This window comes from Micromys minutus (genome assembly GCF_963924665.1).
Source record: "Micromys minutus genome assembly, chromosome: 3".
Classification (NCBI taxonomy): Eukaryota; Metazoa; Chordata; class Mammalia; order Rodentia; family Muridae; genus Micromys; species Micromys minutus.
The window spans coordinates 81,525,775-81,551,033 of NC_137972.1; the positions used below are offsets into that span (position 1 = coordinate 81,525,775).

At 43.5% G+C, this 25,259-nt stretch overlaps 2 protein-coding genes and 1 pseudogene across 5 annotated transcripts in view; 2 read left to right on the forward strand and 1 right to left on the reverse strand.

Annotated features, from left to right (window-relative positions):
- The window catches only part of FSD2 (fibronectin type III and SPRY domain containing 2), a 35,446-nt gene extending 26,401 nt beyond the window's left edge, over positions 1-9,045 (reverse strand). For all 3 annotated transcript variants that reach the window (XM_080914682.1, XM_080914683.1, XM_080914681.1), the window contains exons 1-3: positions 8,910-9,045; positions 1,549-2,205; positions 1,116-1,211 (exon numbers count right to left, since the gene is read on the reverse strand). In XM_080914682.1, coding sequence (XP_080770808.1) covers positions 1,116-1,211; positions 1,549-2,163 — 711 coding nt within the window. In that variant the 5' untranslated portion in view covers positions 2,164-2,205; positions 8,910-9,045. The remainder of the gene's footprint in view (positions 1-1,115; positions 1,212-1,548; positions 2,206-8,909) is intronic.
- On the forward strand, positions 4,421-4,773 carry LOC308419196 (transcription elongation factor A protein-like 8; annotated as a pseudogene). Its single transcript has one exon. The product of its transcript is annotated as a transcription elongation factor A protein-like 8 (transcript).
- A 3,506-nt stretch (positions 9,046-12,551) lies between the features above and the next one.
- Positions 12,552-25,259, forward strand: part of WHAMM (WASP homolog associated with actin, golgi membranes and microtubules) — a 32,126-nt gene continuing 19,418 nt past the window's right edge. The window contains exons 1-2 of the mRNA XM_080913655.1: positions 12,552-13,150; positions 15,583-15,756. Coding sequence (XP_080769781.1) covers positions 12,563-13,150; positions 15,583-15,756 — 762 coding nt within the window. The 5' untranslated portion in view covers positions 12,552-12,562. The remainder of the gene's footprint in view (positions 13,151-15,582; positions 15,757-25,259) is intronic.

Consider the following 25,259-nt stretch of genomic DNA (forward strand, 5'->3'; position numbering starts at 1 on the left):
CCACATACATATAATTTAAAACTCCAGAGAGCAAGGCAACAATTATGTCTGGTTATACAGCAGGACATCAGATGGTATCCAAGGGAGTCTCAGAGAGAGCCCCAAAGCAGGAAAAGGACAAAACCAAGCAAACAAACAAATAAAAAGCCCACCAAGGACCGGGGCTTGGGTACAAGGCTCAATTGGTAAAGTGGTTGCCATGGCAGCCTGAAAACCCCAATTAGGATAACCGGCACCTGTATGCAAAGCCAGGTGAAGCAGTGATCATATGTAGTCCAACACTGAGGGCAGCTGAGACAGGGGATCGCCTGGTCTTTCTGGCCAGTTAGACTAGCAGAGATCAAGAGCTCCAGTTTCAGTGATAGACCCAATCTCAAAACAAACAAAAAAAGAGGTACAGAGTGGCTGAGGAAGAAACTTGACCTCTGGTCTTCACATGTGCACGTGTACTTGCAAACAAACACACACATACCCTCCCCACACCACACCAACTCCAAGGACAGAAGGAAACTGTCCACTTCACCATCTGGATGGTGCTACCATGGAGTCATCACTGTTAGAACGAAACGAAACAACAACAAAATTAAACCCTGTGCAATTGGTACTTTGATTGGAAAGTTTCTGTTTTACTTATTCATGCAATAAACATTTATAAATCTGGGCAGTAGTGGCAGACAACTTTAATCCCAGCATGTGGAAGGCAGAGGCGGGTAGATCTCCAAATCTGAGGCCAGTCTGAATTACAGAGTGAGTTCTAGGACAGGCAGGGATACATAGAGAAACCCCGTGTCAATAAAAACCCAAACCAACCAACTAACTACCCAACCAAACAACAGCAAAAACAACAACAACAGTTGAAACACCTCATGTAGTAGGTCTGGAGATACACACACACACCAGCCTCTCCCACTTAGAGGACATAGGAGGGGATGAAGGCAAGTGACAGTCACCTCTGCAGTTGCCCAGGGGCAGTGAAGTGCTGTAGATAGCTGAGGGGAAGGGGCAGGTTCTCACATCCCAAGAAATGGTGTCTGTGGTTCACTAGGAGCAGCTGCCTGATGTGGCCACAGATGGAAGCTACACGTGGTGAGACCACCACACACGCACGGTCTTACCTCCACAGTAATGAACACTTCTTCCAGGTGGCTAGCGAAATTTTCCATCTCAATAATCTGCTGTTCCAATTTGCACATGTTTTTGTGAATTTCATCCTGCGGAAGTGAGCAGGACAAATAAAGTATCAATGATAAGCTTATTCTATCTTTTTTTAAATTAAAAAAATATGTGTGCCGATGTTTTCCTGCATGTATATATCTATGCGCCATGTGTGTTCCTGGTAAACACAGAGCCTAGAAGAAGGCATCAGAGCCCCTGGGACTGCTGTTACAGATGGTTGTGTGTCACCATGTGGGTGCTGGGAATTGAACCCAAGACGTTTGCAAAGCAGCCAGTGCTCTTAACTGCTGAACTATCTCTCCAGGCTCACATCCCATACTTGTAGAGGCATGTAGGACACTCTCCAGACAAAGATGGAAGGAGATCTGTTACCTTGGCATGTTCCAGAGCTTTGTGGATTGGGGTAACTTCATGTTCCTTGTGAATATCAAAATCCTTCTCAACAGTTCTTACTGGAGTTTTGCATGTGACACAGAAGACATCAGCAGGCTCTTCCTCATCTTCCTCCTCTGGGATGACATAGCATTCATACTCCTCGCTGGCACGGCCATGTGTATACCTGTAGGCTTCCCGGAGGTCTTGACATTGGTCAGGGGGGCCCAGGTCCTCGGCCTCAGCTGCCTCACCACTAAATCCCCAGTCTCTCTGCTCCCTGCCTGGGTCCCTCCTCCTCATCCCATAAGAAGGATACCCCAGAGTTCCCAATCTCTGTTCACCCACAAATTCACCCCCTAATTCATGGTCATCTTCAAGCCCGTATAAATGGACAAGCTCGTCCACTTCCTTCTGGAGAGTCTTACTGTCCCCTGCTCCTCTCGGCTCATTGGTCAGTTCGGCTTGGGTTACTTCCCTCCTGGTTTTGCTGCTTTCTCCTGGGAAGAGCTGCAGTCTATCTTCAGAGTCATACAGGTCCATGGGATAAAAGTGGAAGTCTTTGGGGGCTGCTGACCTGCCCAGCCCTGGCTCCTCCCCTGCTTCCTCCTCCATCGACACAGAACAGCCCTTCTCAGTCAGTGGATATTCGGAGCCCTAGGACACAGAAGAGGTGATCATCAGTTCCCAAGAAGGGGATTTCTGTGGCTGAGCATGGGATTACTACGTAGGTTGATCTTATCTGAGAAGCTAATGGTCACAGTCACACCATGGCAAACCAATTCCCAGCCAGAACTGTCCCACAAGTGCTCAACAAAAACACACGGAGACGCTGGTGACCTAAGGCTGGCTGGTGAGCTGGGGGAGTTGGAGACATGCTACAGAAAGGTATATTAGGAGCATCACCCATAACTAGGGTCACTCCATGACCTCTTCTTCTCCACTCACAGCCCTCACAAGCTATGCAAGAAAACAAATATTGATTATTTTAGGTTATAAGCTGTGGGATAATTTGTTATGAAATCATAGTGTGAATGATGTGGTCCTAAAACGAATCCCCCTTTCCTCCTGCTCCCATCCCCCTCTTTTGTTCACGGTCAGGCTCCTTCAGAAGGTAGCATCGATAATGCTGATTTCCACACTGTGGCACGTGTACTCGGGGCTTTCCATGGGGAATTCAGGTTCTGATTTTATGAACAGTTATCAGCGTTTAGGTCCTCTGGGTTGTATGTAGCCTTTCTCAGAGCTGCTTTGCCTGGGAACAAGCCAGCCTCTGTGGTTCTCATTTCTCAATAGCCCTTCTCTTATCATAAAAGCAAAAGTATACTTCCTGTTCATTCTGGATATTACATTGCGCAGTAAGATTTCATTGCTTGGGGATTTAATAAAGCCTCCAGGGGGCTAGATGAAAGGACAGTCTGGAGGATTGGCATCGATGACAAAAGTGAGTGACATTAATGAATGGGGAAGAAAAATGTCTTCAAGGTAAGAGCTTTTCAGCTCTGTGCTTCTAACAAAATTGCAAGAGGATCTAATCAAGTTGTCAGCTGATATGTTATTTAAAATAAATGTTCATGATAGGTCATTATATAATTTTGGCGTTCATTTCAGAAGGAGCTGAAAGGAAGGAATGGCATTTGTTATAAACCACCCCTGTTCCCATCCACCTACACAGGAGAGCAGGGCCACTTTGCCTGACAAACTGAAAAGCAAAATACAAACTCACTCATTCCTGTTGAGTTCTAGAGCCTGTAATTTTCAAACCTGGGTTGGGTTGAGCCTTTTTAAAAAAAATAAACCAAGTCCTGTCCACTTCATCAAATGATGCATTTTGGGATGGAGGGATGGCCCAGTCAGGAAATTTGCCTGTCACATAAGCCCAGGGACTGGAGTTTAGATCATGTAAAAGCCAGGTATGTGTCTGTATCCCAACACTGGGAGGTGAGGAAGGGACAGAGACAGGCAGACCCCTGGAGTTTATTGATCGGCTAGCCTAACCGATCAATGAGCTCTGGGTTCATTGACAGTCTCTGTCTCAAAAAATACAGGGAGAGTGATTAATGAAGGAACCTGACATCAACATCTGACCTCACATGCACACATACATGCATACACTTACTCATATAAAGACACACACATACACACATACACATATACATACACATACACTTACTCATATAAAGAAACACAAACACACACATGCACACATACATGCATACACTTACTCATATAAAGACACACCCATACACACATGCACATATACATACACATACACTTACTCATATAAAGAAACACAAACACACACATGCACATATACATACACATACACTTACTCATATAAAGAAACACAAACACACACATGCACACATACACATATACATACACATACACTTACTCATATAAAGAAACACAAACACACACATGCACACATACATGCATACACTTACTCATATAAAGACACTCATACACACATGCACATATACACATACATACACTTATGCATATAAAGATACATACACGCACACACATGCATACACACACATACACACACCCTACATATGTATTTGTGTTTTATTTTGAAAATTACCCAAAATTATAATGTGTACATGCTATTCTGTTTACATTCAACTAAAAATTATTTGGATATCTTGATTCAGTAGAAAAGGGAACTTACTATTTAAAGACTTATGATAGCAGAAGTCCTTATAGTCTAGGCCTGCTTCCTCAGTAGCAGTTCAGTCCTGTTTTGAAGAGTGGTCCTGTTACTTCCAGGACTCTTGATTTTTGGGGGGAGTGCGACAAAATTGAGGTGCAAGAAGAGAGGAAAATCTTCAGATACCTACAGGATTACTTCATTAAGAAAAAAATAAACATGCAAAAGTCTTGTGATGGGAACGAAGGAACACCCCAGAACACACTAAAAGCAGATGAAGGCTATCCTTTGGAAGATCTGCCACAGCAGGCAGGAGAAAGTCTTCCGGCTTCTGGAGAGAATGTGAGGGAGGAAACTGATGGAAACCTTAGAGGAGAGCCTGCTGAGCCCAGCCCAGAGCCTAAAGAGGACACTCCCGCAAGGCATCTGAACCCCGAAGAGGGATCAGAGGAGTTGATGAGTTGGAAAGGCTTAGGGAAGAGATAAGAAGAGTAAGAAACAAGTTTGTGCTGATGCATTGGAAGCAAAGACGTTCCTGAAGCCGTCCTTACCCTGTGTGCTTCAGGCCTTGAAATCATTTTTTTCCCCTCTCATTGAAATGTGGCTGCTGCTTTCTTTCTCTTAGCATTTTCTGATGTATCTTTGAACTTCATTTTACCTTTAATAATAATTACCTAGCGGTATTTTCTTTTAGGTAGTTTAGTTGTTACCAGCATCTCATTGGATTTTGGATTTTTGACCCATTTTTTACATTTATCTTTCAGTTGGAAAGTTTCACTCTTATGCATGGAAACACACAATTAAAAGCAGATTGAAAAGCAGCATATTTAGGATCAGCTCACATATATAGAAAAATTCCTAATTATGTGTGTACATGTATAATTATACGTATCAAAAACATAACAGTGCTTATTTTTGGTGTGGTATGTTTTAATTTTGCCTTTTGCTTATGTTAATTTTTTAATGAATATGTGTCTCACAAAGAACTGCAGATTTTTTAATAAATGGGAATTAGTTAAAATTAATTTGTAACCAGTTTGTAGAGGCAATAAAGGCACTAAACTCTTGACGAACTATCAAAAAGAAATGTAAACCTGAAATTACCTCTGGATTGCTTAGCCAGAGGAATAAAATTGGCAATCATTATAGACAAAAAAAAGACTTATGATTATAAGAAAAAATTTATAAATAACTGCTGTCTCTGTCACTTCCTCACCTTCAAGTCCTATATGCATATTTTATAGAGAAATACATAGATGATCAACAAATGACATTGTTTATAGAATATGCTTTCACATAACACAGTTTTGAAGGATCTACAGTGCCTGCAGGTTGCTGTGCCCATTGCCTATGTGTAAGTCTAATTTTCCCTTCGGTGGTTCCTAAGGCCCAAATTGCCTCTTTAGCTGTGGAAATTCAACTATGGTCCCTGTCATCATGATCCAACCTTGATCAGTTCATTCTTTATTGTACTGGATGATTCTCAATAGAACATTTTAGTCTTTTCTAAGAGCCTGAAGTTCTATTTTCTCAATCTTGAATGTCTGAATGCCCAACTATTCTGGTATTCCCACTACATGGAAATAAGGCCTTACTGCTAATACCTGCTGTAAGCTCTGATTCTGCATCATGGGAGATGAAGGGGAGAATGAAGTTGTGGGTCAGTAGTCTAGAAATGAAACCCAGAAGGATGAGCAATGGCCTCCCCAGGGGCCATATCTCAGACACGGCAGCAGCGAGCAAGCCTGACCATCAGCATTATCCGGTCTTCATCCCTACCTGGCCCCTGGCTGCTGCCTCAGCTTTCAGCACAAGGCAAGCCCCAAGGTCATCCAGAGGTTCAGAAGTTCTGGCACTCCTGGCTTAGAGCAACATAGAATGGTCAGGAAGGAAATCTGCATTCTCAGAGCTACCAACTGGGGGAAACCTGCGGTTCCTTGCCAGCCCCACTGGTCTCTCCTTGTCTGGGCTCTAGCTCTCTATTCATTTGTCTGAGCATTGACTGTTCCTGGTGATGGCAAAATGCAGACTCCAGAGAACAGGACACCATCAGGTGCTAGACTAGGTGTGAGACACGGGTCCTGCTCTTGTGGATATCCCAGACAATGACATAAGGGATTATCACCCCATCGGGGACTGGAACATGACTCCTCAGCCACATTACTTTCTGTCTTCCCTCTCTCCTTATGCCCAGCCTCTGGTCCCATAGACTAAAATCACAGTTTCTCCTGGAGGCTCCAATATTACACCTGCTCTGCAGACAGAAATATTTCTTGAAGCTGTTTGTTCTCCAGTCTTCTGCCTGTGGGCCCCATGGCTTTGCCTGGCACATACGCTCAGAAGCATAGTCTGCCATCTTGAATTGCGAAGGCTTCATCACTGGCCAGGCTCAGCTCTTTTGGATCCCTGACTTTTCACTCTTGATGACACACACACACCCCTTTGCTAGTGGACTTCTGTGCTCCTTCAGTGGCCCCTCCCCCTAATGTCTACTAGTTAAATCTTACCCAGGTTCTTCCTGCTAACATCTTGCCACTTCCTTCTTTGTTGCTGCTCAGCCACCTACCTCTCCTATCCAATCAGCACCTGTCGAGTCCTTCATGAAGACCAGTCATTCTACCCCTTCATTAATAGTGTGACATTTGCCCCCAAACCAGAGATGAACTCATTGGTATCACCCAGTGTTGTGAGTGTTCTATATATTACATGGCTCAAATGAGGCTGTCAATAAACATCCAGTACTTTTGTTCCTGTTGTTACCGGTATTGTCATTATTTAGACCAGCATCTTCTGACTGGGCCAGTTTAGAAGCTACCTGGACACCTGTCAAGGGTGAGGACCAGAGATGGGGAGTAAAAGGCCACAGTGGAATTGGCTGCTCTGGGAACGCTTGGCCCACGAAGGCAGCTGGTGATGGAGAAGGTCCCAAGGCCTAGGACTGAGCACCCTCACACTCAGCTGAACACACTGCCTAAGGAGATCACTCTTCCCCACACAAGACCAACCTAGTGGCCTAGAGAGAGATGTGGTGGTGTTCTAGGGTTAAAGGAACCCCTAAGTCAATTTCTAGATCTTAATATGTCAAAACTGAGGTCTATTTTGGGGGGGTAAACAAGGAGCTTCTTTATGATAAATTTGTCAAGGATTTGTCTGTGCTGACAGTCACCAGGCCAGTGACAGCTGAGATCTAACCTTAGGCTTCCTATGCATGGAGAATAGGCGATCTAAAAATAAAACTTGCACCTCTCTCTCTCTCTCTCTCTCTCTCTCTCTCTCTCTCTCTCTCTCTCTTGTGTGTGTGTGTGTGTGTGTGTGTGTGTGTGTGTGAGAGAGAGAGAGACAGAGAGAGAGAGACAGAGACAGAGACAGAGAGACAGAGACAGAGACATACATACATACAGATAGACAGACAGACAGATGCTGGAGCACAAAGTACCAAACTGAGCCATGGGGAACATACCAGCAAGAAGACTGACAATTTTTGAACGCATGCTAATAACGCACCAGCATCTGCTCTTGGAGTGTGGTTACCATCTGGTCTGTGTGCTCAGCAGAAGCAAAGCCTGGGGCTCCCGGGGCCCAGGCCCCAGCACTCGATTCCCCTCAGCTCTCACACTTTTTAACTTTCCTTCGGTTTCTTAATTGGATCAGAATGGGGGAACACTGATGACGAAGGTTTTGGGGAGTAATGAACCACAGTCTACACTGCAAACATTAGGTGAGTCCTCATCTCTCTGCCACAGTCTCGCATAGCCTGGGTTGGGGTTCCGGTTCAGCTGCTATTCCTGCTCACTGCTCTTGCTGAGGGTCCAGGTTGATTCCCAGCACACACACAGGGCTACCCACAGCTGCCTGTAATTCACGCCTGACTAGGCTCTCCCCTTTGGCCTCCGTGCATATCTGTACTCATGTACATGTCTTCATGCATGCACAACCACACACAGGACTCGAAAGTAAAGAAAGAAAGAAGATATTTGCCTAAGTCCTATGTGTAAGATGCCTCTTTATTATGATTTAATTGGGAAAGCCTTGACACATCTGAGAATCTGCTGGGAAGAGTTTTCTAGAGGTGAGAGCACGGTGGCAGAGACATCATTTTGCATATAGTTATAAATGTTCACCCGTGTAACTCCTAGCAACGCCTGAAGTACAGCTAAAGAAACTTTCCCTTTCAACCTTGGCTCTACAGTGTAGTGAAAATGGTTCCAACCAGTTTGCCGGGGCTCAGCGCAGACCCCAGGGCTTTCTTTAAGAGCAGGTTGTCTTTTGCACACACGAAAAACCAGCAAGAAAGCATCATTTTTCAGCCTTTGAGTGGAAGCATAGAAGTCAAGAGTTTTCAGAATGCACTGGCAGATTAAATGTAAAAGCATTTGCTTATCAACACAATCCTATAGCCAGCTAACTGCTGAGGCTGGAGCTCCAAACCATTCTAGCAAATGGACCCGAAAGCCGCAGGTCAAGAACTGTCAACTTCTGCCAGTTTTAGGACACTTTTCATGCCTGGTACTATCTTCAGGCCATATGAATTCTTGCAAGTTCAAGCAGGCATAGAAACCATTGACCCAATCAAGTATAATTTATATTTGTAGTGTCCTAAGATATCCCCTCCCAGCTAAAGGAAAGATGGTCCATTAACACAGTGGCTGTGCTATTGCAATTAGATAATACAGTTTGCATCACCAAAGATAATTATCCCAAAACTTGCCTGCTCATTTAAAGGCCCACAAATGCGTCTTTTAACTCCAAGGTTCTAGGTTTCTGCTGGAAAATTGGATTTCTGTCTGGCCAGCTCCCCTTTCCCGGTGACCTCTGCATGCTCGGCAAGCTGGCCCTGCCTGAGAAGTGAGGGGCCAAAGCTGGATAGTAATATGAGCTAGCATCCACCACAAATAGCAACAGGCCTGCCATGAGTAACAGTCCAAATATAGACCTGCCACAGCCGCCTTGCCACTTCTTACCACTCAAGTGTCACCAGGGGAGGTCACATGCTGTGCTCTGAAGTACTTCATTTACTGTGGGGGCTGAGACCCAAGACTCAGATGGCTGGCTTCACATAAAAGACTAGAGCTGTCATGGCCAGGCCAGAATGGAGATGCTGACCTTCCTGGGCCATGTGCCTTCCACTTCAGAGTGTTTTGAGCAAATAGCTCTGGAGGCAATGCGAAAGCAACGTGTTTTCTCTCCCATCATCCTTTGCAGTGTGGGGTCTGTTTCCCTCTCTCTGAGTGAAGATCCTGCAGAGCCTGTGATTTCTGTTCCTTCTTAGGCAACACAGTTTTAGGTCTCTTGAAGTCACCAATAGAACATCCAGTTCTATAAATTTATTCAAATGTTTATCGAGCATCAATGCTTCTCTCTTCTGTAGCGTGGGCCTCTTTAGCAGGATGCCTGTCTCCGGAGAAGGAGCCATGTCAGGCTTCCCTCCACACACTCCTCTGAGAGCAGTGGGCTGGCTGTAAAAGTGGCGGTGACGATGACTAGCTGCTGACACTGGGCTGTGGGCCTGTGTCATTTTCAGGTCTGAGTCTCTCGTGTCTAGAGAAACCCATTAGGAAGGCCCTCTGCTGAAGTTCCCACAACCAGGCAAAGTCTGTTTTATTCCTCCCCAAAGTTGTCTGCCGTTCCACCACCAACTGTGACCTTGTAAATGAGTTCTCCTTTGTGTATGGAGCTTTTGTTTGGAAGGGGAACGAGGACACCCCTTGATGTCTCTTTTGAAGGCCTCATCTTTGCTCCAGCAAGTTGTAAGATGCAAGTGACTCCAAGGAGTCTTCCTACCTCCACAAAACAGCCCTTCCTCTCATCGTGAGCTACCACCCCAACAGCAGCAAACATAGCTAGCTCTCTTAGGGGCCCTTTCGAAGACCCATCACTGGGCATGGAGTAGTGAGGGCATGGGACAGAGGAGTCATGGGCTGGAAGGGAGCATGGGGTGGAGGAGCCATGAGACAGAAGGGGAATAGTGTGGAGGAGGCATGGCCTACTCTCTCCAACCTGACAGCTTCCTCCAGAGAAACTGTCCTCCTAGCCTCTATCCAGTAAGCATGAATCAGGTTCTAAACAATTTCCTTCAAGTGCTATTAGGTGATGAGAAAGGACGGGATGCAGGCAAATGGATTCTTGTGACGTGAAAGATGATGTAAAGCTGTATCTAGGTCCAAGTCAGCCCTGTGCATAAGCATGTAATTGACAGCCAGAGGGAAAAATGCTAAGCGAAGCTCCAGGTGTTCAGAGCAGCCATTCTGACATGATGGAAGCTTGCTGAGGTGTGTATAGAGTTTAGGACTCAGGGGAAATTATTTCTTCTGAGAGTCTGTCTGTGGTTATGAAAGTTTATATGTGATTATTTGATCTAGAGATTTTGTTTTTACTGTTTGGGCTGTTTTAAAAATACCATCACTTCAGTATATCCAAAAATATTGGAAAGATAATGAAAAAAAAATTATCTGGACTTGCTGGCTCGTGCCACTTGCAATATTTAGCATGTTATACCACCGAGTTACCTTCAGTCCCATATAGTATGGGCGGAAATGGAAAATTAATTTATTCTTATCAATATGCGACTCACTAGGTAATTGTGATATAGTCTGCTCAATATTTGCAAATTTCAGAAACAATGGTGTAGATGCCTATTGTTTTGGGAGACTAAAACCAGGGGTCTCTGCTAAGCAAGTGTGTCTTTATCATGCCTTTATCACCAAGTCGGCCTCATGACTACATTTCTTTATGTGAATATGCCCATGATATATTTATAAATGGAAAAATATAAAGTATCATTCCATTCTACATGTATGTCTTCCTACACGCAGACTCGCGCACGCGCACACGCGAAAATACATACACACACACTCTGTATTAACATCAAGGATCTTTAGAATAAACTAACAGGATGCTTACACAATAGAGAGATTTATTTTGAAGAATTGGCTCATAAGATTATAGAGGCTTCCGTGATTAGCAAACTGAAGGCCTAGGGCTGATGGTGTGGTGAAGGTCCAACAGAAGAAATACAGTGAGGTCAAAGATTTCAGTTTCAATCTGAAGGACAAAACTTGGTGTCCCATTAAGGACTCAAGTAGACCTGAAAGGACAAAGATCCTTCTCTAGGAAAAATTAAATTTTAAAAGGAGATATGCATATTCAGGCATTCCCAACCAAGGCGTGGCTTAGTTGACCCTTATCTTAAGGCCCTTCCCAAAGGGTTGTGTGCTCAGTAGGAAGGACTGCTTGCTCTCAAGGGCACAGCTTCTTTATCATAGATAGTCACCTCTTCTGGGAACTTGTGTGACCTTTTCTTCAAGGCTCACTGCGGCTTATACCATAAAGGATTTTATGTATCTGTCTGTTGTCAGAATCTAAAATGATGCGGGTTTAGCACAGGAATCTTTAGGAGTCTTGTAGGCCCAAGTGAGGAAATGTTTGTTAGCAAGAACACTTTCAATAGGCTTGATCTGATTTCCCAGTGGCAGGTCTTCAGTAACCGGATGATCTTGCTTGGCTTTAGTGTATGTGTACTGTAGATGAGTTCCCACTCTAGGTCTCAAGGTCTCAGTTTTCTTGCTGTCAAGCTGAAACTGGGTTAGATGGTATTAAATATGTTGAGTTGCCAGCCAGGAAGCTTGCAAAGCAGAAATATGTAGGCATTCCCCCTCACCCACCTCAACACATATACGTACAACACAGCAGAAATTCAGTTAAGTTTACTACACTGGCAAAAATAAATGTGTCTGCCACCTACTTCTTGACACCCTGAAGCCCTCCCTCAATAAGTAAATGTTGAGTTTAAATTAAAGTTTGACCTTACCAGTATGTTTGTTTCAGGAGCTACATACTTAATAGGATCTTGTTTGAGGGCAATCCTCACTTTAATGTTGAGAACTAAGATAGGGGCTGGAGAGATGGCTCAACAGCTAAGAATTACTGTTTTTAGAGTTTTAGGCTGTTAACTGCTCCATAACTATCCAGTTCTAGGGGATATGATGCCCTCTTCTGGCACCTGTACTAAAGGTTTTAATGTCGTCCTGCTCATATATACATGGGCTTAAAAATAAAATCTTTGCTGGGCATGGTGATTGTATGCCTTTAATGGCAGCACTCAGACGACGGAGCACTGTGACCACTGTGAATCCAAAGCTAGCCTAGTTCACTTAGTGAGTTCAAGGTTAGCCAGTGTTGTAAACCAGAGACCTTGTCCGGCCTCCCCGAAAAGACTTTTCATTGGCTCTAACTTAACCAACCCCGGACAGCCTTTCTCATACAGCCAATCAGAGAGGGGGCGGGAGCTTCTCGCCTCTGACTGACAGTAGCGGCTCCCGGAAAATGTCGTGGCCTGGAGCAGTCTAAGCGCTTACGGCGGCCATGGAGAGCGAGCAGCCCGACAGCCTGGAAGGCTGGGTGCCACTGCGCGAGGACCTCTTCCCAGAGCCCGAGCGCCACCAGCTGCGTTTCCTGGTGGCTTGGAACGCGTCGGAGGGCCAGTTCGCCGTCACCTGTCACGACCGCACGGCGCAGCGGCGGAGACGCGGGCAGCAGGAGGCCGGCGACCGGAGCTGCAGCTGGGCCGGGGCGCTGTCGGCCGCCGGCTTCCGCGGCGCGCACCGGCAGCTGGCGGCGCTGTGGCCGACCCTGGAGCGCTGCTTTCCACCGCTGCCGCCGGAGCTGGACAGGGCGAGCGGCGCCGGCTGGGGCCTGGGGCGGGAGCTGTGGGCACTCCTGTGGGCGCTCGTGTGGCCGGCGCCTGCGGACCCCGGCGACGCGGCGCTGCAGGAGCTGTGCCGACAGCTGGAGCGCTACCTGGACCTAGCGGCCGAAGGCTGCGGCGGTGCCACCGTGCGCGACGTGCTCTTCCCGGCCCCAAGTGACTCGGAAGACTGCGAGGGCCTGAGCGAGTTCCGCGAGAAGACGCTGCGCTCGAGCGTGGACCGGACCGTCACGCGGCTGTGCCAGGTACGGGGCTCCAGGCTGGGAGGGGGGGGCGGGTCCGTCGGACACTCGTGGCGCACACGGGGCATTGCTGGTGTACCTGCGTCTCAGCTGGGAGAGAGTGGGGACCTTGAAGTTGAAACACAGTAGTGGTTGTGAGTGTGTGTGTTATTTGTTTTTGTTTTTGAAACAGGGTCTCAGTCTGTGGTCCAAGCTGGCTTTGAACTCAGGACAGTCCTCTGCCTTAGTCTCTCCAGTCCTGGGATTAGTAAAAGTCTACTTGCAGTTCTGAGCCATGCTCCTCCCTTTACCTTTTCCCTGTTCTGAGCAGAGCAGGATGCTGTGATTGGAAAGTCCGGAATATTGAAAGTAAAACTAAAAACAAGGCACACTGGTAGGAAATAAAAACATAAAGCTAAGTGGAAGCAATTTGGGGTTCTCTGGAGAAGACGAGATGGCTTATAATATCTCAGAGGATGAATGACATTTAAAATAGTTTTATTATTTTTCTTCGAGCAGTAAAGATTTTATTATTTTTTTCAAGCAACTGAAAAGCCCTTGCTTGGGAAGTGAGGTTTTATTCATCAACTTTTCATGGCAGCAACAGGAAGGCTCTTTTGGACCAGAAGGAGATAGTTTGAGACACACAAATTCATTATTTGTGAGGCAAACTTAACAGACCCTAAAGAGAGGGGGCTTTTCAATTTCACGGAAGGATTTAGGGAAAATGTATGTTGTACCCAGCAACAACTCCCTGAAGAGAGTTCCCTGTTCTGGATGCTTCTTGCGCCTTGGACATTTCCTGCTTTTCATTATTAAGCCACCCTTCTAGTTTGTTTTCTGTTGCTGTGATAAACACCCTGGCCTAAGGCCACTCTGGCCAAAGGGCTTGTTTACCTTACAGGTTACATTCCATCATCAAGGTTCTGGATGAAGGCTGGTTCCTGGCTTGTATATACCTTTCTCAGCCCAGGACCACCTGTCCCCAGGTATCCAACTACCCAGATTTGCTAGACCCTCTCCTATCCGCTTAGCAACCGAGAGAAGGCTGATCAAAAAGGCAGTTGCTGTCCTTGCTTCCCCTTCCCAGGTGTCAAGTAGACAACTTAACTATGAGCTGTTATTAAGCAGTGGTTTTGCTGTGTTTCTTTTGAGGAAGGGGAGGTATAAGCCATATAGCAAAATCTTGATTGTTGTACACTGTCTTAAGCTCAATCCAGAATGAGTCTTTTAAAACTAATATGGCTTTATAGAAGGATTCTGTTTGTGGGATCTTTGTTTTGAGACAGGGTCTCATATAGCCCAGGCTGTCCTGGAACTTAACAATGTAGCTCAGGATGCCCCCCATACTATGGTGACTCTTCTGTTTCCGCCTCTGAAGGACTGGGATTATAGTCTTTGCAGACTCTGCTCAGTTGGGGTCACTTTGCTCTATATAACTCATACACCTACTTCTCGTGGGTGTTGATTTCATTTTATAATAGTGAGGAAACTACAGGAGATTTTTCAGGCCAACCAGCATTTGGTCCTTAACCTGATCATTTATGTCAGACTTGGCCTTTTAACTAGAGGTTGGGCCTGGAGTCTCTCTCTCTCTCTCCATTCTCTCTCTCTCCATTCTCTCTCTCTCTCTCTCTCTCTCTCTCTGTGTGTGTGTGTGTATGTGAGCAGCAATGAGTCAGCTCCTTCCCTTTGTGTTTTCAGAGTCTGACTAACCAGTTTCAGCTTTCCAGAGTAGTTGTAGTGAGGGCCTGAGCCACTTCCTGCCTTATCTTCCCAGAGTAGCTGAATTACAGGTCCCTTCCACCAGGCCCAGCTCACACTTGGTTCCTGACACTTCATTTCTTGTATTCTTAGCCCCCACCCCCCAGGTCTTAACATGTGAATACTGGAGAGTTGCATTCTCCTGTTCACGTTCATTTCCTGCTACCACAGTCTAGTCTGCCTCATACTATTGAGCTGTTCATGTGTGAAATTCAACTGTTCATCTTGGGCCTGCAAATGGAGGGATAGAAAACTAAGTATATTGTATCCGCAGAGGTGTATGTAGTCTTTATGTTTGTTTTCTTTGAGGTGGACCTTGGCTTTGTAGCTCAGGCTGACCTGGAACTATTTAGCCCAGGCTAGTCTCAGACTCACAGTAAAACTCTTGCTTTAGCCTCCCAAGTGTTGGGATTATAGGCTTGAGCCATCATGATAATGATATTATTATAATTATCTTCACATTATTAAATAGTCACAAATAGTCATAAAACCAGTGTTGAATGACTGTGAATAGCCATCTTATGTAACTACTTTTGTGTTATTGGGCCTTTAGTTGGAGAAAATTTTCATGTCCATGCAGTTTAAAACTGCTGTTTTAAAATTGAGAATATTGGGTTTCTTTTATTTATTTATTTTTGGTATGATTTTTATAAATGTCCAGATTCAAGCTCTGTTTACATTTTACCCTCTAGGTTCTTCAAGATCACAGAAAAGCCAACACCATGGTAGCATTAATGAAAGTTTATCAAGAGGAAGATGAACTCTATCAAGAATTAGTTACCATGGCAACCACATTCTACCAGTATTTACTGCAGCCATTTAGAGACATGCGAGAAGTTGCAACCTCATGTAAGCTTGGTATTTTGGTATGTTTCCTGGTATTTTTATCTTACTACCTTCTCTGCATTATTTTAGTCACATATAAGGTTCAGTGTGTTTTCACTTTGAGTTCATCTTTAAATTTAGATGGTGTATGTGTGTGTGTAATTGCTATTTACTTACTAGTCTATTTAGAGACAGGGTCTCATGTAGCCTTGATTGGCCTCAAATTTACAATGTAGCTGAGGCTAGCCTTGAATTTTTGATCCTCCTGCCTCCACCTCCTACGTGTTGGGATTACAGGCAGTGTTCATCTGTGGTGGAGCGTGTGCCTAGTGTGTTCAAGGCCCTGCACTTTTTCTCAATACTGATAAGACCACAACAACAACAAAAGCCAGGCCTGGTGGCACAGGTCTATAAGTACAGAATATAGGAGGTAGGCCCAAGGCTGCCTGGGCAGCAGAGTTAAGACTCAGTTCAAAATAAAAAGCAAGGAAGGGGTAGGGCTGAGGTTCAGGGGGATGGTTTGCTGAGTATGTGCAAACCTTCTCAAGGGTGGGGGGTGTGTGGAGAGATGGCTCAGTGGTTAAGAACACTGACTGCTCTTCCAAAGGTCCTGAGTTCAAATCCCAGCAACACCATGGCGGCTCACACCATCTGTAGTGAGATCTGATGCCCTCTTCTGGTGTGTCTGAAGACAGCTACAGTGTACTTATATATAATAAATAAATAAATCTTAAAAAAAGAGGAGAGAACATGGACTAAAAGTGAAGCTACTGCTTTGCTCATTTTCTTGGCCCCTTGGAACACTGCAGGTTTGGAAGCATTAGTGCTGTTTGATGAGCTGTGTATTATCTTTAACTTGTTTTCCACCTGTAAGGACACATGTAGATTTCTTAGGAATGGGAGGCAAATTTAAATAGCAGGGCCTTGGACTGTACTTCAGCAACTTAAACTTTAGCAAGTACTGTTATTCTGATTCCATTAGGGCAGTGCTTCTCAACCTTTCTGGTGCTATGACCTCTAATACAACACCTCTTGTGGTGGTGACTGCCAACAGTAACATTCTTTCCATTGCTACAAAGTTACAAAACTGGAATTTTGCTACTGTTATGAATCATAATATAAATACTTGTTTTCTGATGGTCTTAGGTAACCCCGGGTGAAAGGGTTGTTTGGCCCCCAAAGGGGTCACAACTCACAGGTTGAGAACCACTGCATCAGGGTGACCCTATTTAGAAAAGGTATCATCAGTATTGTCTTGTGCGCAAACAGCTAGACTCAGAAGACAGCAAGGAGAGACTTTAGTTGCCGGCACTGGCTATCTCTCCACAGGCATCTCTGAGCATAGAAGGATGCTGTGCTGTTTGCACTTCTCTAGCCCCATGAAGGGGTTCCCATCACTGTTGCCAGGGCTTGTTTTAGAGTCCTTACATGTGTGTGTGTGCTCACGTATGATCATCTAGATATGACTCATATACCATACATCATACATTTCAGTGGTTTTTAATGCATTTAGGTTGTGTAACAATTGCCATCTCTAATATTAGAACACTTATATAATATAATATAGAACACTAATGTTTAACATTTAGTAGTGTGTGTGCACGCATGCATAGCACACATGGTAGAGGTTAGATTTTTCTCCTTCCACCACGTCGGTTCCGGGGATTGAACTCGGGTCATCAGGTGTGGCAGCAAGTGTTTTGACTGAACCATCTCACCAGCCTACAATAGTAGAATACTTTGTACCCTCAAAAGAAACCCCATACCAGCTACCAGTCATTTCTCATGTTCTCTAACTTTATGTAATCCCTAATGTACTTTGTCTCTGTACTTGGCTGCTGTGGAATTTTTATTATGTATAGCTCTTTATCCTTGTATATGGTATGTGCACGTGCATGTTTGTGTGTGGCTGTGGGCTCGGTAACCCATGAGCTGCTGGGGAATCCTCCTGTCTCCATTGCTCATGTCGGTTTGGATTATGAGCATCTGTTACTGTGTCTGGCTTTAGATGGATTCTGGACTCTAGGTAAGTTCTAGAATCTGACTGAACTCGGGCAAGGTGAGTTTCCCATCTGAGCCATGTCTCCAGCCCATAGAAATCTCACAGGGGACTGCAGTGTGCAGCTGTGACTGTTCCTCACTTAGTGCTCAGGCTTCACTGAGTCCAGGACCACTGCCCTCATTGTGAGGATAGACTGTCTGACCCATTTGCCCTTTGTAAACACTTGGCTGGTTCACACTTTTTAGATAATTATGAATAATGCTGCTGTCAACGTCTGCGTGTGTACCTTTCTTCCACCACACCTGTGACTATCTTCCTCCTTTTTTGAGTCAGGATCTTGGCTTGCTCTCTATGTAGCACAGGATGACCTTGAACTAGCAACCTTCCCACCTTAGCTTCCTGAATGTGATTACAGCCACAGGACTTACTTTCATTTCTCTTGTGTATATACTAGGAAGTGGACCTGCTGGGTCACATGATAATATTTAGCTTTTGTTTTTTTTTAATTAAATTTTAAATTGGATATTCTCTGTATTTACATTTCAGATGTTATTCCCCCCCCCAACTCTTATCTCCCCTCCCTCTCCACTTGTTTCCATGAGGGTGCTCCCTTTCCCAACTACCCTCTCTACCTCAGCGCCTTGGTGTTCCCCTACTCTGGGAAAACTTGCCTTCACTGAACCAATCTTCTCCCATTGATGCCAGACAATGCCATCCTCTGCTACAATGCAACTGGAGCCATGGGTCTCTCCATGTGTGCTCATTAGTTGGTGTTTTAGTCCCTGAGAGTTCTGGAGGGTTTGGTTGGTTGATAATGTTGTTCTCATTAAGTTGCAGACCCTTTCAGCTCTTTCAGACCTTTCTCTAGCTCCTCAGTTGGGGTCCCCGTGTTCAGTCTGATGGTTAGCTGCAAGCATCCTCAACTGTCTCTGAGGGGGCATCCATATCTGCCTCCTGCCAGTAAGCACTAATTGGCCTCAGCAATAGTGCTTGGGTTTATTAGCTGCATATGGGGTAGATCCCCAGGTGATATTTTTTCAGTTTCTGAATGATCTTTTCTTCAATCCTTGCTCCTCTATTTTCCCTGTATTTCCTCCCATGAGTATTTTGTTCTCCCTTCTAAGAAGGACTGAGGCATCACATTCTGGCTTTCCTTCTTTGTGAGCTTCATAAGATCTGTGAATTGTTTCTTGGGTATTAAGAGCTTTCTGGGGCTAGTATCTGCTTATCAGTGAGTGCATACCATGTGTGTTCTTTTGTGAGTGGGTTACCTCACTCAGGATGATAGCTTCTAGTTCCATCCATTTTTGCCTAGGAATTTTATAAAGTCGTTTCTAACAGCTGAGTAGTAGCTCCATTGTGTAAATGTACCACATTTTCTGTATCCATTCCTTTGATGAAAGACATCTGAGTTATTTCCAGCATCTGGCTATTATAAATAAGGCTGCTATGAACATGATGGAACATGTGTCCTTGTTATATGTTGGAGCATCTTTTGGGTATATACCCAGGAGTGGTATAGCTGGGTCCTCAGGTAGTGCTATGTTCAATTTTCTGAGGAACCACCAGACTGATTTCCAGAGTGGTTGTACCAGCTTACAACCCCACCAACAATGGAGGACTTTTCTTCTTTCTCCACATCCTTGCCAGCATCTGCTGTCACCTGAGTTTTTGATCTTAGCTATTCTGACTGTTGTGAGGTAGAATCTCAGGATTGTTTTGATTTGCATTTCCCTGATGACTAAGGATGTTGAATATTTCTTTAGGTGCTTCTCAGCCATTCGATATTCCTCAGTTGAGAATTCTTTGTTTAGCTCTGTACCCTATTTTTTAATAGGATTATTTGATTCTCTGGAGTCTAACTTCTTTTTTTTTTTTCTAATCAAGTTTATTGGCAAATCCCTTTATCACATCGGTTTTGCCACTTCAAATTTCTTCTGCGTTCTTGTGACATGAGCCAGACACGGTGACACACAAGCCTGTAGTCTCCTTCAGGAGGTGGAGGTTGGGGGATCAGAATTTCAAACTCGTTTTCAGCTGCATATAGATTCCATATTCTGTCTGTGCCAGAGACCAGTCTGTAGTACCCAACAGTGGAAAGTGATGAATGGGAAGTCCAGGAATCTAATAGTTGCTTAGTCCCACGAGGCTGGTCTTAAGCTGGTCTTCTGTAGAGGTAGGTTCCAACAGATGTGCTGGCAAAGAGTGGAGTCTAACTTCTTGAGTTCTTTGTATATATTGATATTAGCCCTCTATCAGATGTAGGATTGGTAAAGATCCTTTCCCAATCTGATGGGTTGCCATTTTGTTTTCTTGACAATGTCCTTAGCATCACAGAAACTTTGTAATTTAATGAGGTCTCATTTGTCAATTCTTGATCTTAGCGCATAAGCCATTGGTGTTCTGTTTAGGAAAATTTCCCCTGTGCCTAAGTGTTCTAGGCTCTTCCCCACTTTCTTGTCTAATAGTTTCTGTGTACCTGGCTTTATGTGGAGATCTTTGATCCACTTGGACTTGAGCTTTATACAAGGAGATAAAATGGATTGATTTGCTTTTTTCTGCATTCTGACTGCCAGTTGAACCAGCACCATTTGTTAAAGAGACTGTCCTTTTTTCCATTGAATGTTTTTAGCTCCTTTGTCAAAGATCAAGTGACCATAGGTGTGTGGGTTCATTTCTGGGTCTTAAATTCTATTCCATTGATCTATCTGCCTGTTTCTCTATCAATGCCATGCATTTTTTTAAAATCACAATTGATCTGTAATACAGCTTGAGGTCAGGGATGGTGATTCCCCTATTATTACTTATTGTTGAGAATAGTTTTGTCCTGGGCTTTTTGTTATTCCACATGAATTTGCACATTGCTCTTTCCAACTCTATGAAGAACTGAGTTGGAATTTTGATGGGGATTGTATTGAATCTGTAGATTGCTTTTGGTAAGATGGCCATTTTTACTATGTTGATCCTTCCAATCCATGAGCATGGGAGATCTTTCCATCTTCTGAGATCTTCAATTTCCTTCTTCAGAGATTTGAAGTTCTTGTCATACAGATTTTTCACTTGCTTGGTTAGGGTCACACCAAGGTATGTTATATTCTTTGTAACTATTGCAAAGGGTGTTGATTCTCTAATTTCTTTCTCAGCCTGTTTATCCTTTGTGTAGAGGAAGGCTACTGATTTGTTCGAGTTAATTTTATATCCAGCCATTTTGCTGATGTTGTTTATCAGCTGTAGGAGTTCTTTGGTGGAATTTTGGGGGTCACTTAAGTATACTATCATATTATCTGCAAATAGTGATATTTTGACTTCTTCCTTTCCAATTTGTATTCCTTGCCCGCCATTTGTTGTCTCATTGCTCTGGCTAGGACTTCCAGTACTATATTGAATAGGTATGGAGAGAGTAGGTATCCTTGTCTAGTCTCTGATTTACTGGGATTGCTTCAAGTTTCTCTCCATTTAGTTTGATGCTGGCTACTGGTTTGCTGTATATTGCTTTTATTATGTTTAAGTATGAGCCTTGAATTCCTGATCTTCTCAAGACTTTTAACATGAAGGGGTGTTGAATTTTGTCAAATGCTTTTTCAGCATCTAAAGAGATGATCTTTTTTTTTTCTTTGAGTTTGCTTATATAGTGGACTATGCTGATAGATTTTCATATATTGAACCATCCTTGCATCCCAGGGATGAAGCCTACTTGATCATGGTGAATGATTGTTTTGATGTGTTCTTGGATTCAGTTTCCAAGAATTGTATTGAGTATTTTTGCCTTGATGTGCATGAGGGAAATTGGTCTGAAGTTCTTATTCTTTGTAGGGTCTTTGTGTTGTTTAGGTATGAGTGTAATTGTGGCTTCGAAGACTGAGTTGGGTAGTGTTCCTTCTGTTTCTATTTTGTGGAATAGTTTAGAGAGTATTGGTATTAAGTCTTCTATAAAGGTTGGATAGAATTCTGCACTGAACCTATCTGGTCCTGGGCTTTTTTTGGTTGGGAGGCTTTTGATGACTACTTATATTTCTGTAGATGTTATGAAACTGTTTAGATAGTTTATCTGATTCTGATTTAACTTTGGTACCTGGCATCTCTCTAGAAAATTGTCCATTTCCTCTAGATTTTCCTATTTTTTTGAGTATAGGTTTTTGTAGTAGGATCTGATGCTTTCTTGAATTTCCTCTTTTTCTGTTGTTATGTCTTCCTTTTTCATTTCTCTCTGCGCCCTCTAGTTAGTCTGGCTAAGATTTATCAATCTTGTTGATTTTCTCAAAGAACCAGCTCCTGGTTTTGTTGATTTGTTGTATAGTTTTTTTTTTTGTTTCTACTTGGTTGATTTCAGTTCTGAGTTTGATTATTTCCTGCCATCTACTCCTCTTGGATGTATCTGCTTCTTTTTGTTCTAGAGTTTTCAGCTGTACTGTCAAGTTGCTAGTGTATGCCCTCTCCAGTTTCCTTTTGGAGGCACTCAGAGCTATTAATTTTCCTCCTAGTACTGCTTTCATTGCATTCCATAGGTTTGTGTATGTTGTTCCTTCATTTTTTGTTAAATTCTAAAAAATACTTAATTTCTTCATTTCTTCCTTGACCATGTTATCATTAAGTAGAACATTGTTCAGCTTCCATGCGCATATGGGCTTTTTGTTGATTTTGTTGTTATTAAAGACCAGCCTTAGTGCATGATGATCTGATAGGATGTATGGGAGTATTTTGATCTTGTGTTTGTTGAGAACTGTTTTGTGACCAACTATATGGTCAGTTTTGGAGAAGGTACTGTGAGGTGTTGAGAAAGATTCTTTTGCATTAGGATGAAATGTTCTATAGATGTCTGTTAAATCCATTTGGTTCATAACTTCTGTTAGTTTCACTGTGTCTCTGTTCAGTTTATGCTTCCATGATCTGTTCATTGATGAGAGTGGGGTGTTGAAGTCTCCCACTATTATTGTGTGTGATGCAATATATGCTTTGAGCTTTCATAGAGTTTCTTTTATGAATGTGGGTGCTCTTGTATTTGGATTCAGGATTGAGAGTTCATCTTGATATATTTTTCCTGTGATGAGTAAAAAGCATCCTTCCTTATCTTTTTTGATAACTTTTGGTTGAAAATTTATTTTATTCAATATTAGAATGGCTACTCCAGCTTGTTTCTTGGGACCATTTGCTTGGAAAATTTTTTCTCAGCCTTTTACTCTGAGGTAGTGTCACTGTGATGAGTTTTCTGTATGCAGCAAAATGCTGGATCCTGTTTATGTATCCAGTCTGATAGATTGTCTTTTTATTGGGGATTTGAGTTCACTGATGTTAAGAGATATTAAGAAATAATGATTGTTGTTTCCTGTTATTTTTGTTGTTAGAGGTAGAATTATGTTTGTGTGCTTTTCTTCTTTTGGTTTTGTTGCAAGAAGATTATTTTCTTGCTTTTCTTTGGGTATAGTATCCCTTCTTGTGTTGGAGTTTTCCATCTTATCCTTTCTAGGGCTGGGTTTGTGGTCAGATACTGTGTAAATTTGTTTTTGTCTTATGGTCTATATAATGTCTGTCCAGGATCTTCTAGCTTTCATAGTCTCTGTTGAGAAGTCTGGTGTAATTCTGATCATTCTGCCTTTATATGTTGCTTGTCCTTTTTCTCTTACTGCTTTTAGTATTCTTTCTTTGGTTTGAACATTTGTTGTTTTGACTATTATGTATGGGGAGGAATTTCTTTTCTATTCCAATCTAATTGGAGTTCTGTAAGCTTCTTGTATGTCCATGGTCATCTCTTTCTTTGGGTTAGGGAAGTTTTCTTCTATGATTTTGTTGAAGATATTTACTGGGCCTTTTAGTTGAAAGTCTTCACTCTCTTCTATACCTGTTATTCTTAGGTTTAGTCTTCTCATTGTGTCCAAACCTGGATATCCTGGATGTTTTGGGTTGGGAGCTTTTTGCTTTTTGCATTTTCTCTGTCTGATGTGTTAATGTTTTCTGAAAATGTTATCTTCTGCCCCTGAGATTTTGTTTTCTCTTCCATCCCTTGTATTCTGTATGTGATGCTTACATCTATGACTCCTGACCTCTTTCCTAGGTTTTCTGTTTCCAGACTTGTCTCCTTTTGTGATTTCTTTATTGTTTCTATTTTCAATTCCTTCACCTGTTTGGTCATGTTTTTCTGTAGCTCTTTAACTGATTTTTGTGTTTCCTCTTTAAGGGCTTCTCCTTGTGTTCCTGTCTTCTCCTGGTTCTCCTGTAATTCTTTAAAGGAGTTATTCATGCACTTCTCGAGGACCTCCATCATCATCATCATGAAGTGTGATTTTAAATACAAATCGTGTTTTTCTGGTGTCCTGGGAAATCCACTACTTGCTGTGGTAGGAGAACTGGGTTCTGATGTTGCCAGGTTGTCTTGGTTTCCATTGCTTGGGTTCTTGTGCTTGCCATCGGATTATCTGTGATGCTAGGTGATCTTGTTGTCTCTGACTGGAGCTTGTCTCTCCTGTGGGCCCGTGTGCTCACAAGGGAGATTGCTCCTGGGTGTTCAGCTCTGTGGCAAGGCTGTGAGTTCTGATTGAGGTGGACCGTCTCTGGCTCTGGGCACAGATGAGTGTCAGAACATTCTGTTCCCATCAGCACTGTACTACCTGTGCCCCGACAGTTCCCGGTGGTCTCCCCGGATAGCCAGTGGGGAGGAATGGGGACTCACCGAAGGCTCGGGTGGGAGAGCCTCTCCTGTGGGTGCTCAGCAGTCTGCGGGCAGGCAGCTTTTGGTTTTTAAAAATGTTTTTGAAGGCTGCCAGACTGTTTCCAAAATCAAGTGCACTGTTTTAGTGTGCCTAAGTGTGCGCTCACATTTGCACCAATGCCAAGTCTTGTTATACTTTGTTGGTTGTGATATAAGATCTTGCCATACAACCCACAGTAACCTCGATTCATGGCAATTCTCCTGCCTCAGCCTTCCAATCAGTGAGGTTACCATGCGTCACCATGCCTGCCTTCATTACTTGTTATATGTCTTTTTATTCTAGGGTGGGAAGTGGTAGCTGGAACCCAGCTATATACCACCTTCCTTCCTGGATGCACAGGAGTTCTGAGTTTGGACTGTTAGAATAGCGCATTGCAGACAGGGAAATTTTAAACAAGACTTTCCCTTATAGTTCTGGTGGCTCTGAAGTTGAAGATCAAGGGGCTGGCAGACCTGGTGTCTGGGAATTTGTTTGCTAGTGTTTAGCTGGCTGTCCTGATGTGTCCTTACATGGTAAAGGGCAGAGAGACCTTAATGCTTCTTTTTTTATAAGGGCATCAGTTCTAACCACAGAGCTGTATCCTCATGGCTTCATACCCTCCCATGGGGGACTTAGGTCCCCACATGTGAATTTCAGGGCCACAGGCATTCAGTCCATAGGTATGAATGGCACCACCCTGAACACATAAATGTGAATATATTTTAGGTGGCCATATTACATGCATTCAAGTATTAAGTACTTAAGATTCCTAAAAACACTACAGCAAATGCAACACTTGTGCTGAACAACAGACATCTTCATTTGCATAACTGTGTATTATTACCTAACAGCACCCTGG